We start from the raw sequence: 16,435 nt of genomic DNA on the forward strand, positions 1-16,435 counted from the left end.
TCTGTTGGGAACATGTGAGCGCAGGTTCAAACATTCTATAAAATACAGTAAATACTAGGGATGTCCCGATCAGATCGGTAGATATCGGATCGGGGTCGATATTGGTGATTTGTGAGTGATCAGGGACAAATCCAGCCCATCTGGGAAAAAAAATAAAAAAACTCCACCGCGGTCCACTACGTCACCTAATAACCACTACGTCCCCTAATAACCAGAACAATCAGGGAGTAGAAGCTCGGGTGGAGCTGCAGAAGCTAGAAGCAGGCGGAGCGGGGCCATAGACCTGTAAAACTAGAGTTATATACAGTGGTTTATGTGTTTATGTGCAGGAGTCTACTTCTAAATTTCTATGTGGTCTGTCTTCTTCTGGTTTTTATTGTGTTTGGTGAGTCACAGCGCCCCTAAAGGCAATTGGGAACTGGGTTCTTCTGATTGGTTTTACTGAATACTGTTTATGTTGTAGTTTTTTATACTTTATATGTTAGTCAAACTGATTCACTGGGTTTCATTTAAAAAAAAATTTTATTTGCCACAAAATGCAGGTGAAGTAGTTTAGGTGAAGATAAATAAGAGAAACAAGACTGCAGAGTGTAACTGGGTTTTTGTTGTTCTGACTGAATAAAGTTTAAATAAGTTCTTAAGTCATTCTGAGAAGAATCTTGATTCAATAAGTGAGTTTTACAATAATTTCTAGGTAAACAAAGCTTCTGCCAATAGTACTTCTAGCTTCAGACATCTTAGTTCCTCCAAAAATACACTATTGAGTATATTTGCAATAGTAATGTGAGTATCGGATCTGGAAAGTATCGGTATCGGCCGATACTCAATTCTGAAAAATCGGATCGTATCGGGGGCCAGAAAGTGTGATCGGGACGTCTCTTGTAAATACATGTGCTTTTGTTGACACCCAAGTAGTTCTGCACTCGAGCATATCCAGATTAAGATGTTCCTGACGGTGGACAACCTCCTGCGACAAACCACAGGCGGCGGTTTCAGTTTCAGCCACGGTGAACTTCAGTTAAACACGGCGCCTTTATAAACCACTCCACAACAATATTGCCTTTTTTAAATAAGAGAAGCCCCCAGCAGATGCTTCAAATCATCTCTCAAAGCTTTTCAGAATGCTTTGAAAGATCCTAAAAAAGAAAGAAGTGCAAGATAAATGGTCTTTTTTAAGCTTTTTAAGAAGAGATGGAACCGAGTCAATAACTTGTTTCTTCATCTCAACATCTCATAGAAACACGTGAGAAAAAACCAGACTGACTTTAAGACGGGTGATTTAATAGTCCCCCCAAGTCTCCGACATCAAATGATGCTGATCAGTTTAATTTCATGTCCGTCACTCTGGTGTTAATCTGTCATTGGTGAGATCGCTACCAAGTCCGGCCTCTTCAGGGCGTCTTTCACATGCCTGGCGCCCTCTATTGGCCAGCCAATGCAACTTATCCTTTAATTTAATTTAATTTTAAACTAAAATGATCAAATTCAGTACAGAAATGTTGACATTTGATGGGACGATGTTGCTCCAGCTTGTCTCTTTAAATCAATGCTGGTAAAGTCATACTGGCTTCCTATAAAACTTTTTATAAAACATTAACCTGGAGTCGTTTTTTGGTTGTTATTTCCTCAAACTAGCGCTCATTGCTTGGTTTTGATGTTATTTCATTAGGTTTTGAGGTAATTAGCTTTCACTGCTGCTCAATACTACAATACTCCATGTCGTGTTGTATTATTTCGACGAATCACTTTCTGGACTATTAGTTGCTCCTGAAGGTCACTTCAGTCAAAGAATGCATCATGAAGAGGAACAAAACAACATAAAAGTCACACTGGACTATAAGTCTCATTTATTTGGAAAAGTATTTCACAATTCCGTCCGTTAATCTGCCCAGCAGCACACAGAGGTCTACTGCGTGTTCTTCACTGTTAACGAGGTGTTTATCATCACGCTGACCAACTGGTGGAATATGTGCCTAGTATGTTAACTTACTGCATTCACCATCAATCCCCCACTCAGTAGCACACAAACAACTCTCTGAACACGTGTGTGTCCGGTACACGTACACGTACACGTACACGTACACGTACACGTACACGTACACGTACACGTACAGAACTCACCTGGGAGGCTGAATAATCAGAATTGAGGTGATAAGACAGCGAGTCTAACAAGCAGGTTACCAGTAAACAAGTTCATCAAGCTCCCGACCTCAACCTCACGTCACCGAGGCTCCGTTTACACGACAACGTTTCACGTGACAACAACTAAACCATGAAAATATAGTGCTGCTTTTACTTTACACTGCGGCAGCGGACACAGAGACAACGGTGTAGTTAGTCTGCCGGGCCACTGGAGGGCGCTGTTGCTTGATTTTGTAATGAAACTACACAGACGTGTGCAGAGAACAAAACACTATAAAGGTGAAGAAAATGGAGAGAACCTGACATCCTAGTGGACTGATGAGGAACCGGATGATATCAGGGAGAGTCTCAACTATTAAACTACTGATCTGGACCATAAAACTAGAATATGGACCGCGGGTCGTACCACTACGGGTCGTACCACTACGGGTCGTACCACCACGGGTCGTACCACCACGGGTCGTACCACCCCGGGTCGTACCACCCCGGGTCGTACCACTACGGGTCGTACCACTACGGGTCGTACCACTACGGGTCGTACCACTACGGGTCGTACCACTACGGGTCGGCCATGTTTGTTTACAGGCTGATAAGCAGAAAGAACTATTTTCAACGGGAAGGGAGGAGGAGAGATGAGCAGTAACAGGCTCTGTAGCCTCCATCAGTCTCTGCAGGAGGGATTTGCACAATGAAAGAATCTTTCCACCTTGGGAGCCGGATTAAAAACTTTGTGGATACAGTGGATCAGAACACTGGTGTCGTGTAAACGGACCCCCCAAAAGTGAAGAAAGTTTTGCAGATACACTCGAATTCGTTGTCGTGTAAACGGGGCCTGAATCCATCAAACTCTTCATCCTCTGTGTTGCTTATGAACAACTCCACCCACCCCAGATGGAGTTGAAGCGCCGTCAGACTCAGTATCAGTCGTAGTTGTTCCAGCCTGTCTGAACCCTGACAGGAGGGTTTGAGTCGTCACACAAGTCCATATTATTTAATTGATCCATACAACAACTTGCTGGACAGTTGCGTTGCGCCTCTTCCTGGTTGCCATGAAGCTGTGCGCTCCGTCCACCGTCTCCTCCACCCACCGGTGACACGATGTGGTCTTGAAGCTCCGGTTCACTGAGATGAGAAGTGGCGGGAGGAGCTGGGATGATGGCAGGTAAGGCCTGACGTGGACTCGCATACTGTCATCACAAGCAGGGCTTTACCTGTTTTAAAGAAGTGCTTACTGTAGCACTTTTTTTAATAGTGTTGCAGCATATAGTTGTCATAAGCCTTGAGCGCCCTCTGGCGGCTGTAGACGGTAATGTCGACTCCTTTGTTCATGAATTACCGTCATGAAGAGAAAACCTGTATACACTGTAAGTGGCTCTAGACTATAACACAGGGCCAGCAACTATGAAAGAAAGTGGGACTTATAGTCGCTGAACTCACTCTGGGTGTATTTCTACAGTCTCAGGTTTTATCATCGGCTGATTTTCAGCTCCTTCTGCTCCTGTTTTGTTCTTTTCTACCTTTTAGAGGCGAAGTAAACTTTTTTATTTGAAAACTTTAACCATTTAAATGATTTATTTCAGTGAAGTGACTAGTGCTCAGACCCTAAATAGATTTAAAGCTGCCGTCTCTCACTGAGGAGAACACAAGTCTGAAATACTTCTCATCACAAACAGTTGGCCGAGTGTTTCAACATGGTGAAAACATCCTGCGAGCACCAGAGGAAGTTCAGCGAGGACGCCGTCCCTCTCCTCATGATGTCAGTCGTTTAGAACTGAGAGCTTTGTGCAGCGGGACTCTTATCGGCTGTGAAGCCTCAGAACTGCTGAGCAACGAGCTCCGACCAGAGAACCAGGACAACCAGGAGAACCAGGAGAACCAGGAGAACCAGGAGAACCAGGAGAGATCAACCACAACACAACAGCACTCCAACCACTGCAGGCACACAACTCTGAGTGTGTGAGGGAAAAGCAGAAAGACTCTTATTGTGGTGGAGAAAACAAAGACTGATCGACAGAACACAAGGTTCTGGCTTTTCGTCTTCATGACTCATTTTTGATGCAACAAATGTCCGATTCTTCCAGAAACAGTCAGGCAGAGAGTTTTGGGTAAACCCGAACCATGTCACAATTCCTGTTTTCCCAGAGCCTGGGGGGTGAAGAGAAACTCTCCTGTCAGAAACTTCACCTCGAAGCCTCTTCACAAAGCTGCTCGGTTCTTCAAATCAGGAAGTTCAAACAGACAGAACAGATCCGGATCAGCAGGCTGGCCCATTGATGTTAATGAACTTTGCAATAATGAGGATATTATGTTGCGTCTACACGTTGTACCAGCAGGTTTCGGAACTAGAGCAGTTTCACTTTGTCATTTTTGGTCACATTTCCGGGGTTTTTGTCATTCTTTGGCCACCGTGGATCAAACAGAGCGGTTAACATGTTGACTCCAGGACCACGGTGCCTTAGAGCAGTGGATCACAACCTTTTCATCGATGGATCCAGATTTTCACCATTACAAACCTATGCAACCCCCCACACCCTGTACAATTACAGAAGAAGCTGAAGGAACCTGATGACTGGATGTGAGATTTAGTTTCTTCATCATATTCTGTCACCATGAGTCCCTTTTCCTCGGGACCAACTCTTTGGGTTCACACATAATCCCAGGATGTTTGGTGAACTGGAGCCGCTGCAGCTTACTCGGTTTCAAACTGTTTTTCACCACTAAAGATGCTTTCAACAGTAATGTCGCCTCTTTTCTTCTCTTTTGACTGATTCACGTTTTTCTCTCGCCCGACACGTCACTATGTTTCCCCGCCACTTTAAAAGCTTCAGAAGTATATTGCAGATGCTTTGAATAGTAGTTTTAAAAATATTTTTAAATTAATGATACACTTTTAATTAGGGACGTCCCGATCACACTTTTTTGCCCCCGATACCGATCTGATTTTTCAGAATTGAGTATCGGCCGATACCGATACTTTCCCGATCCGATACTCACATTGTATCGTATTTTTGGAGCAACTAAGATGTCTGAAGCTAAAAGCACTATTGACAGACGCTTTGTTTACATGGAACTTATTGTAAAACTCACTTATTGAATCAGAATTCTTCTCTTTCTCTTTAGTTGTTGTTGTAAACTGAGGAACATCCACACAACGAAAAAACAATCTTTGTCCTCCCTGGTCTTCTCCCAACAAACCGTCCACACCTCACTATGAACACGGCTCAACACGAGGCTTCAGGGCATGTAGTACACATGCCAGGCCTTTAGGGGCGCTGTGACTCACCAAACACAATAAAAAACCAGAAGAAGACAGACCACATAGAAATTTAGAAGTAGACTTCTGCACATAAACACATAAACCACTATATATAACTCTAGTTTTATAGGTCTATGGCCCCGCTCCACCTGCTTCTAGCTTCTGCAGCTCCACCCGAGCTTCTAGTCCCTGATTGTTCTGGTTATTGGGGGATGTTGTGGACCGCGTTTTTTTTGTTGTTGTTTTTTTTAGATCGGCGGGGTGATCGGCTGGATTTGCCGATCCCCGATCACTCACAAATCACTAATATCGGCCCCGATCAGATATCTACCGATCGGATCGGGACATCCCTAGTTCTAATGTAAATGCTTAAACTTAGTTTTGTGACAAAAATTAATTAAATGCTGACTTATGTATTTTTAAGACTCCCAAAAAAATGGTATAATGGTATAAATCAGCAGGGTTTCACAGGGGAGTCTTTGGTGCCCCCCCTTGTGGGGTCAGACCTGCGGTTGGGATTCACCTGACCCAGAGGTGAGAGGAGATCCCCCGGGTATGTTTAGCCCGGTTCGTGGTCCATCTCTCCCATCTAGAAAGTAACTCTTGTCCTGTTGTAATCTGTTGTAAAGAGCTCCAGCTCACAGGAAGTGACCCGGCCGTTCGTCACCGTTTACAGTCTATCTTGGTCCATCGGTCACATCCAGTTACGCTGTACGGAGTCAATCTTGATAAGCTAAATGCCTCCATGTATATGTAATGTACACGCAGAATGTCACATTTCCTGTGGGAAGCCCCGCCTCAGGGCCCCCGGGGCCCCCGGGCTGGAAGCGTTCCCCGCCAGGCCCACGCCCACCCGGCTCATTTCCGCCTATAGAACCGCAGCCATCGCCTTCTCTCTCTTCCCCGGGAAGCTCCTGTGGGCCGTTTCCTGAGCCGCTCCCTCTCCGTGAATAAACATCAGGCTCAGAGCCGGCCCGCCGACGCTCACGTCTCCTGACGGACACACAAACACACTTTCACAATAAACTGTCATCTTCTGTCTGAGGATCCCGACACACAGACTCAGGCCTCCTCCTCCCTTTCCTCTTCCTCCTTTTCTGCAGTTTTACCCATTAGTCTGGTCATCCTCACCCTCCACCCTCCACCCTCCACCCTCCACCCTCCGACCTCCGCCCATCCCTTTGTTCACTCAAAGACTATAAATAACAGCAAACTACCCAAGTTCAACTTCTACGTCACGTCTCCGTCCTCCAAACATTCTGTGAACTTAATCCAATGTGCAAAAGAAGGAAGAAAACTAGTTGATGTGACTGTTTTGTGGAGAAATACGCAGCTCACAGACACAACTGTTTAAAATACATCCTGAACCATGAAAGCGTTGAACCTTAAAGGATAAACATTTGAATGTTCACCTCAAACCAAGTGATGAAGACATAAAACTGACGAGACTTCCCACATGGTTTTGATCGAAATATCAGAATTTACAATTGAATCACTATTTAGGCTGTTGCTGTCACTATTATTTCTAACAAGTTTAGAAGTTATTCAGCTCTTATTTCCTGCTGGGGAGCAGAGCTCAGTCTTCCACATGTTCAGTGAGGCAGTCGTACCAAAGATCCGTCTTTCCCTGGCGGTTAATCTCACATGTGAGATTTTAGTGGCCGGTATCAGAATGAGCGATACCAGCAGGGGTTTTACTTTGTGTTGGATCTTGAAGGAGATAATCCCTGAGCTGACCTCCAGACGATTACTGGCTTTAACTAACAGTGAAAAATGAAGATGAAGTTGTGTTTGTCCTGGTGGACATGTTCAGGATGTCACAGCTTCGTTCGTCAGTAAAGAAGTTGGACGGGTGGATAAGTGGGACGATACGTTGTCAATCAGCTCAGCTTGATGACTGTCGATTGAGACGCCGTCGCTGTGAACAAAAATCCTTCATCCTAACAGGATTTGTTGGCCGTATGAAGCTCAGATTAGTTGTGTTTGATGTATTATTTCTTTTGTCCAGCAGGGAGTTTCTGACCTTATCAAGGAAACACACAGTCGGTGCTTCATGGACCTGAAGGTACATCCAGTTAATAGAAATCTCAGATTTGATACTTGTTACTCTCACTGCAGCACAGATTTAATGATGAAATGGGCTTTTATGGGATTTTTGCTGTCAAAGAACTTTTGTTGTGGTTTTCAGTGAACAAGACGTGCAGAGCTGTTCGGATGAATGAATCCTGTCGCCAGCAGGTATGAAACTTCATGTTATAGCTCCGCATTAGAGTTTGGGACTAGAACAATTGTAAAACCTGGGCTCCAGTAAACGGCAGTGAAACAGGAAGTCCTCTGTGATTGTTGGACTGCTGCTCATAACCCAGCCTACTGGAGCCCAGAAGGGACAAAAACACACTTACTCTCCCTAAATGCTTCATCCTTGGTCAAGACTCTGAACCCCAAACCGCTCCCATTGGGGTGACGGGCCGCGGCCTCCACTGGGTGTGAATGTGTGTGTGAATGGGTGAATGTGATGAACGATGAGAAGAGCTTTGGGGGCTGCTCACGCAGCTGTGAGCTGCTCTAGAAGTGAAACCCATTTACCATTTACTGAAAGAAATACAGTTCTGATTTAATAAAAGACATATTATCATTCTTTACATTATCTGAGACATTTTAAAAGTTGAACATGTTTTGTGGCTCAAAACTAATTTTATTTGGATGGATGGATGGATGGATGGATGGATGGATGGACGGATGGACGGCTGGACGGACGGACGGACGGACGGACGGATGGACGGACGGACGGACGGACGGACGGACGGACGGACGGACGGACGGATGGATGGATGGATGGATGGATGGATGGACGGATGGACGGATGGACGGATGGACGGACGGATGGACGGACGGACGGACGGACGGACGGATGGACGGATGGACGGATGGATGGATGGACGGATGGACGGCTGGACGGACGGACGGACGGATGGACGGATGAATGGATGGATGGACGGATGGATGGACGGATGGATGGATGGATGGACGGACGGACGGACGGATGGACGGATGGAGCAAAGCTTCAGCTCCTGAATGTTTGGACACAGTGAGAACACAACAATGGTAAAAGTTTCCTGACGCAGAGTGAAACTCAGTTTTCAGAATTTCACACATCCTCAGGTTGAGCGTCACATGGTTGCTGATGTTTACCAGACGAAACGGGAACATTCCCAAGACAAAATGGGAGCGGGGCTTCATCCCGACAGCCTGCAGTGGATCAGGTCAACAGTTTGTGGTGTCAGTCGCATAATAGCCTCCCCAGATAAGTGCTATCACGCAGAGATAAAGGGTTCTGTCCGTCAGCTCTACCAGCTCTACCCTGCTGTCACTGGTTCCTCCGAGGCTCCTCCGCCGACAGCTTCCTCTCAGGCCTCGCCTCTGGAGAATGTTGGTCCAAGACACACACACACACACACACACACACACACACACACACACACACACACACACACACACACACACACACACACACACACACACACACACACATACACACACACACACACACACACCCTCCATCCTGCCACCCCTTACTCGGCTTATCCTATGTCACCTCCTTCCTCCCGTTGACCTTTGACCTCTCTCTCCCCCTATCAGCTGAGGGGAAGATGGCTGTGTGGCGTCGTGTGAACTGAAGGAAAGGAGGTTTCACTACAAAGTCCTCAAAGTCAAAGTGCAGGAAAGAGGCCTTCGCACAAGCAGATCCTCCCGACACTCAAACGTTTACACAAACCTGTGACTCACAGATGATGCACACGGTATGCCTCCATGACTCCTACATTCTTGAATACTGACTGGATTCTTTCCCTGTAGACGTTGTTTCTCCTCTACATTCATGCAAAAACCGATACTGTGCTTAAATTCACCACATTTGTACGTCTCTATGTGGAATGTGGTGGAATGGCTTCACCAGAGAGAGCTCAACGTACCGACCAAACACCAGGAGGAAGAGGAGGAATCTTTTCAGAAAGAAAAAGGAATGTTCCTGTCATGGTACGGAGTGTCTGCACCTCGTAGGAACACCAGGGTGCGCCGACATTTCAAAGAACCCAGTTAACAAAACAACCAGTGAGCGCAAAGCGGAGTATGTAAACAACAACGGGAGGGTCTCTACGGCAGATGAGCTATTTAAATACTGAGAGTGACGATCGTCACTACCAATCAGCAGACGGCTGCCTTGTAGCTCCTCCTCCTGGAACCCTTACCGATGTGCTCGCTACCTCAACTGAGGAGTGACTAACAAAGGTAAACACTGTCTACGGTACTTTTGGTACTATCCACAGCTTTAGTCGGTGGAAACCCATACGGTAGCATCCTGTGCTCTACCAGCACCGGCTTTATTGACTTCTAATCTCAACACCCCCCCCCCCCCCCCCCCCCCCCCAAATGACTCCCAGTGGTGATGGACATTTGGTCCTCATTCATTACATTCCTTCATTCAAATAAACTACTTCTTACCTTAACAGATGAATTAACTGACCCTGTATTCATGTAAAAGTACACAGATGGATTGTTTTTCCCATTTGAACGTAAGACACTCTGTGTGTGTGTGTGTGTGTGTGTGTGTGTGTGTGTGTGTGTGTGTGTGTGTGTGTGTGTGTGTCCTTCAGGGTGCAGCTCCACTCTGTACCAGGCTTCAGATAAGCAGGTGGGGGGGGGGGGGGGGGGGGGGGTTCTGTGTCCCATCATTACTCTCATGTCAGGCCTCCTCCTGCCCTCGGTGCACAACATGTAGGAACGCTGTCACGATGAAAGATCTGCAGTTCACACTTCAGCCATCACCTCCGCCCGCCCCTCCCCCACCCTGACGGTCCTCAGCAGCCTGTCCCGAGCTCACGGACCGGAGGAGCACTGCCTGCTGGAGCTCTGACGGATTGATCCGGAGCATAGCTCAGACTGGAACTGGATAGTTGGCTCTGAGCCAGACCCGTGGGGGCGGTATTTAGTTTGGGATTTATTTAGTACATGTAAACTCCTGCATTCCTCACGAGACAGCAACACCTCAGTGAGCCAGTCAAACCATTAGTCCTTTAAAAACAGAGCCGCAAACAGCAAAACAAATAAAAAAATATCGTATATATACCAATCGTATAGAAATGAAGTAATGCTACACATCATATTAAACAGGAGAGCCACTTCACACACTGCAAACTAGGGCTGCATCGTATCAGGAGAACAATATGCAATAATGTTGTTTAGTATTGCAATATTAATTGATTTACCATAAATACAAACATTGGATCTAATTTTAATGTCTGAACTCTTTTTCTTCCCGTTAATTGCAGTTTTCATTAAATAATTAATCTCACTTTTCTTTCACATGCAATTATGTCATTTTGACAGAGTTTGATTGTTCAGTGTATTAAAACATCTTTTATCTCAGTTCAGCCTTTTGCAAGATGTGTTTTATTCAGTTCTACTCTCAATAGAACTGGAACCCACTTGGTCACATTTCAGGTTGAAGCTTTATTCAGAATGATTCAAATAGACCTTGTGGTTCCAGAGATACACCAGGTAACCAGCCAACCAGCTAACCAATCAACCAACCAACCAACCAACCAACCATCCAACCAACCAATCAACCAACCAACCAACCAACCGACCAACCAACCAGCCAACCAACCAACCAACCAACCAACCAACCAACCAACCAACCAACCAACCAACCAACCAACCAACCAACCAAACAACCAACCAACCAACCAACCAATCAACCAACCAACCAGCTAGCCAGCCAACCAATCAACCGATCAACCAATCAACCAATCAACCAGCTAGCCAACCAATCAACCAGCAAACCAACCAATCAACCAGCCAACCAACCATATAACCAATCAACCAATCAACCACTCAACCACTCAACCAATCAACCAGCCAGCCAGCTAACCAACCAGCCAATCCGCCAATCAGCCAATGAACCAATCAATCCACCAACCAACTGTCCTACTCGCCCACCAACCAATCTCAATATATACATAAACTTTCTGGTGGAGGGGAACCAACCAACCAACCAACCAACCAACCAACCAACCAACAAGCCAACCAGCCAGCCAACCAACCAACCAACCAACCAACCAACCAACCAACCAACAAGCCAACCAGCCAGCCAACCAACCAATCAACCAACCAACAAGCCAACCAGCCAGCCAACTAACAAGCCAGCCAGTCAACCAACCAGCCAACCAACCAACCAACCAACCAACCAACCAACCAACCAACAAGCCAGCCAGTCAACCAACCAATCAACCAACCAACAAGCCAACCAGCCAGCCAACCAACAAGCCAGCCAGTCAACCAACCAACCAACCAACAAGCCAGCCAGTCAACCAACCAATCAACCAATCAACCAACCAATCAACCAATCATCCAACCAACAAGCCAGCCAGTCAACCAGCCAACCAACCAACCAACCAACAAGCCAGCCAGTCAACCAACCAATCAACCAACCAACAAGCCAACCAGCCAGCCAACCAACAAGCCAGCCAGTCAACCAACCAACCAACCAACAAGCCAGCCAGTCAACCAACCAACCAACCAATCAACCAACCAATCAACCAATAATCCAACCAATCAACCAATCAACCAATCAACAAGCCAGCCAGTCAACCAACCAATCAACCAATCAACCAACCAGTCAACCAATAATCCAACCAATCAACCAATCAACCAATCAACCAATCAACCAATCAACCAATCAACCAACCAATCATCCAACCAACAAGCCAGCCAGTCAACCAGCCAACCAACCATTCAACCAACAAGCCAGCCAGTCAACCAGCCAACCAGCCAATGAATGAACCAATCAGCTAACCAACCATCCTACTGGCCCACCAAACCAACCAATCTCAATATAAACAGAACCCTCCTAGAGGGGAATGAAGAGTCACTCAATAGTATGTAGAGAAAATTTGATTGTATTTAAAAGTATTTGGGAACCTTGTTTGGCCAAAACACAGAAGCACCGGCCAAAAAAGGACAAAGGAGAAATCAACATTAAAAATATATATTTTTAATGTTTGAAAGTGAATTCTGTGCAGCTTGTATCCCTTTATTAAGATAAATATTGTCCCGCCTGGAGAGGAGAAAGACTTCCTCAGCAGCTGTATTAAAGTTCTAAGACATTCAGAGTCCAGCTGCCAGACCTGGAGGCTCTAGACCTGGAGGCTCCAGACCTGGAGGCTCTAAACCTGGAGGCTCCAGACCTGGAGGCTCTAGACCTGGAGGCTCTAGACCTGGATACTCCAGACCTGGAGGCTCTAGACCTGGAGGCTCTAGACCTGGATACTCCAGACCTGGAGGCTCTAGACCTGGAGGCTCTAGACCTGGAGGCTCTAGACCTGGAGACTCCAGACCTGGAGGCTCTAGACCTGGAGGCTCTAGACCTGGAGGCTCTAGACCTGGAGACTCCAGACCTGGAGGCTCTAGACCTGGAGGCTCTATACCTGGAGGCTCCACGGATCAGAGTCAGGAATCCAGCTCGATGCCTTCAGAAAGACTTTCTTTTTCCTACTTTGATTAAAAGCCTTTATGTGTAAAGGTTCTTCCTGTTCCTCCAGGGGGGTTCCTGCAGGTTCTCCTGTTCAACCTCCAACCTTCCAACAGACTTTCAAAATAAACATTTTACTCGTTGTCAACTAGAATCATCTTCACCTGCAGCTGGAACTGCAGCTTGGAGCCATATCTGAGCCACACTGGAGCTACTTTGGAGGTAAATCATGTGGAAGTTTTACGTAACGCTGGATGACTGGGAGGAAACTGAGCCACAATAAATCTGGTAGAAGAATGTGGTAAAGTGTGGGGAGGACCAGGGTGTTATCTGGTTGGTACCAGGTCTCAGGAGAACGCTGGAGCTGGGAGGGCCGCGGGGATGCTGTGTCAGATGTGGAGGAGAGACTGTGTGTGTGTGTGTGTGTGTGTGTGTGTGTGTGTGTGTGTGTGTGTGTGTGTGTGTGTGTGTGTGTGTGTGTGTGTGTGTGTGTGTGTGTGTGTGTTGAGTATTGAAAGGAGACCCAGAAGGTGCTGAGGAGGATCCTTCAGAGAAATTAAGGATGGAGGGGGAAGAATGTTCGCTCACATTCCAGGCATGCCCACCTCATTGTAGCAGGCTAATGAAGCTGGGGGGGCGGGTGGGGTGGGGGATGGGGGGGGGGGGGGGGGGGGGGGGGGACAAAAGCAGGCGGCTGAGCTCACGGCGGAGGAATTCATATCCAGCCGCATGTCCAGGACCAACATCAGCAACTTTGACGGGACGTCACAGCAAAGACCTTGAAAGTAAAAGTAACTAAAAGACCTGGAGAGTTTCAACGTTTAAAAATGAACGATGGAGCTAAAACCTCCTCAAACAGCTGAGATGGCGGGAATGTTGAAACTACTGGAAGCAGCTGGAAAGATAAAACAGCAAATATGTCTGAAAGAGTAAAACTCGCTTTGTTTGAAGTTCACTAAAATATCTTCAAAGAACTGATCCAGGAACCAGTTGGACTTCCTGTTTGAAGGGTAACTTCAGTACTTACTCTTAATGCCCCAGTAATCCCCTCGGAAAGTCTCAAATTAAACTGCGATAAAGTGATGAGCTCCGTCACCTCTGAGCCCGAACATCCGCCTGGATCCCACTGCCTGTCTGTGTGGGAATGACATGGCAGGATGGACACTGACAGGCAGCTGCTGCAGGTTGAGTGATGTCATCATGTTGACTTCCTCCACCAGCTGAGTGATGTCATCATGTTTGACTTCCTCCACCAGCTGAGTGATGTCATCATGTTGACTTCCTCCACCAGCTGAGTGATGTCATCATGTTGACTTCCTCCACCAGCTGAGTGATGTCATCATATTGACTTCCTCCACCCGCTGAGTGATGTCATCATGTTGACTTCCTCCACCAGCTGAGTGATGTCATCATGTTGACTTCCTCCACCCGCTGAGTGATGTCATCATGTTGACTTCCTCCACCAGCTGAGTGATGTCATCATGTTGACTTCCTCCACCAGCTGAGTGATGTCATCATGTTGACTTCCTCCACCCGCTGAGTGATGTCATCATGTTGACTTCCTCCACCAGCTGAGTGATGTCATCATGTTGACTTCCTCCACCAGCTGAGTGATGTCATCATGTTGACTTCCTCCACCAGCTGAGTGATGTCATCATGTTGACTTCCTCCACCAGCTGAGTGATGTCATCATGTTGACTTCCTCCACCCGCTGAGTGATGTCATCATGTTGACTTCCTCCACCCGCTGAGTGATGTCATCATGTTGACTTCCTCCACCAGCTGAGTGATGTCATCATGTTGACTTCCTCCACCAGCTGAGTGATGTCATCATGTTGACTTCCTCCACCAGCTGAGTGATGTCATCATGTTTCTCCACCCGCTGATCAGCTGAGCAGTGCCACACCGACGGATCATTGATAACGCCATGTGGCATCAATGATGCCCCTCTGTGGGGCAGCCGGTCCAGGGCAGCTGATCCGGGGCAGATTTGTCAGAGTTCAGTGAAGTGAGGACGCTCCTCTTCCTCCCCCTCCAGAGGAAGAGGAGGAGGAAGGATGTGTCTGAAGCTTCCTGACGTCGGTGGACGGGACAGATGCTTCCACACTTTGAAGTGAACATTGCAAACTGCTGATCATCAGGATTTCTGTCACAAACTGCTGACTGATCACTTTGTGAACACAGACGGAGCAGGTGGTGAAGCTCCTCCTCACATCATGTATATTCTCATAGATTACCTGACAGTACAAACCACTACAGCACTACACCACCACACCCCACCACCACCACACCACTACACCAATACACCACCACACCACCACACCACCACACACACTACCCACTACATCACTACACCACTACACCAATACACACCACACCACCACACCACCACACCACTACACCACTACAGCACTACACCACCACACCACTACACACTACACCACTACACCACTACACCACTCACCACCACACCACCACACCACCACCACCACTACACCACCACACCACCACACCACCACACCACTAACACCACTACACCACCACACCACTACAGCACTACACCACTACAGCACTACACCACTACACCACTACACCACTACACCACTACACCACTACACCACCACACCACCACACCACCACACCACTACACCACCACACCACCACACCACCACACCACTACACCACTACACCACCACACCACTACAGCACTACACCACTACAGCACTACACCACCACACCACTACACCACTACACCACTACACCACTACACCACTACACCACCACACCACCACACCACCACACCACTACACACCACACCACCACACCACTACACCACTACACCACTACACCACCACACCACTACAGCACTACACCCACTACAGCAATACACCACCACACCACCACACCACCACACCACTACACCACTACACCACTACACCACCACACCACCACACCACCACACCACTACACCACTACACCACTACACATACTTCTCTTCATTAAAACTACATTGAGATTTATCATTATTTAAAGGCTGTTGTGTTATTATTTACTCATGATGTTCGACATAATTGACTCGATACCGAGTGACACAGTACCTGGATTATATAAATACCATATCATCAGCGATACAGTACCTGGATTATATAAATACCATATCATCAGCGATACAGTACCTGGATTATATAAATACCATATCATCAGCGACACAGTACCTGGATTATATAAATACCATATCATCAGCGACACAGTACCTGGATTATATAACTACCATATCATCAGCGACACAGTACCTGGATTATATAAATACCATATCATCAGCGACACAGTACCTGGATTATATAACTACCATATCATCAGCGACACAGTACCTGGATTATATAACTACCATATCATCAGCGACACAGTACCTGGATTATATAAATACCATATCATCAGCGATACAGTACCTGGATTATATAAATACCATATCATCAGCGACACAGTACCTGGATTATATAACTACCATAT

General features: G+C 46.7%; 1 protein-coding gene across 1 annotated transcript in view; it reads left to right on the forward strand.

The window, feature by feature from the left end:
- Positions 1 to 3,833: 3,833 nt before the first annotated feature.
- podxl (podocalyxin-like) overlaps positions 3,834 to 16,435 on the forward strand; it is a gene marked incomplete at its 5' end in the record, with an annotated part of 26,502 nt that continues 13,900 nt past the window's right edge. Inside the window, 3 exons of the mRNA XM_080491563.1 lie at positions 3,834 to 3,898; positions 12,567 to 12,903; positions 13,079 to 13,148. Of these exons, the coding sequence (XP_080347689.1) occupies positions 3,834 to 3,898; positions 12,567 to 12,903; positions 13,079 to 13,148 (472 nt within the window). The remainder of the gene's footprint in view (positions 3,899 to 12,566; positions 12,904 to 13,078; positions 13,149 to 16,435) is intronic.

This window comes from Lipophrys pholis, assembly GCF_963383615.2.
Source record: "Lipophrys pholis genome assembly, chromosome: 22".
In the NCBI taxonomy this organism is placed as follows: domain Eukaryota; kingdom Metazoa; phylum Chordata; class Actinopteri; order Blenniiformes; family Blenniidae; genus Lipophrys; species Lipophrys pholis.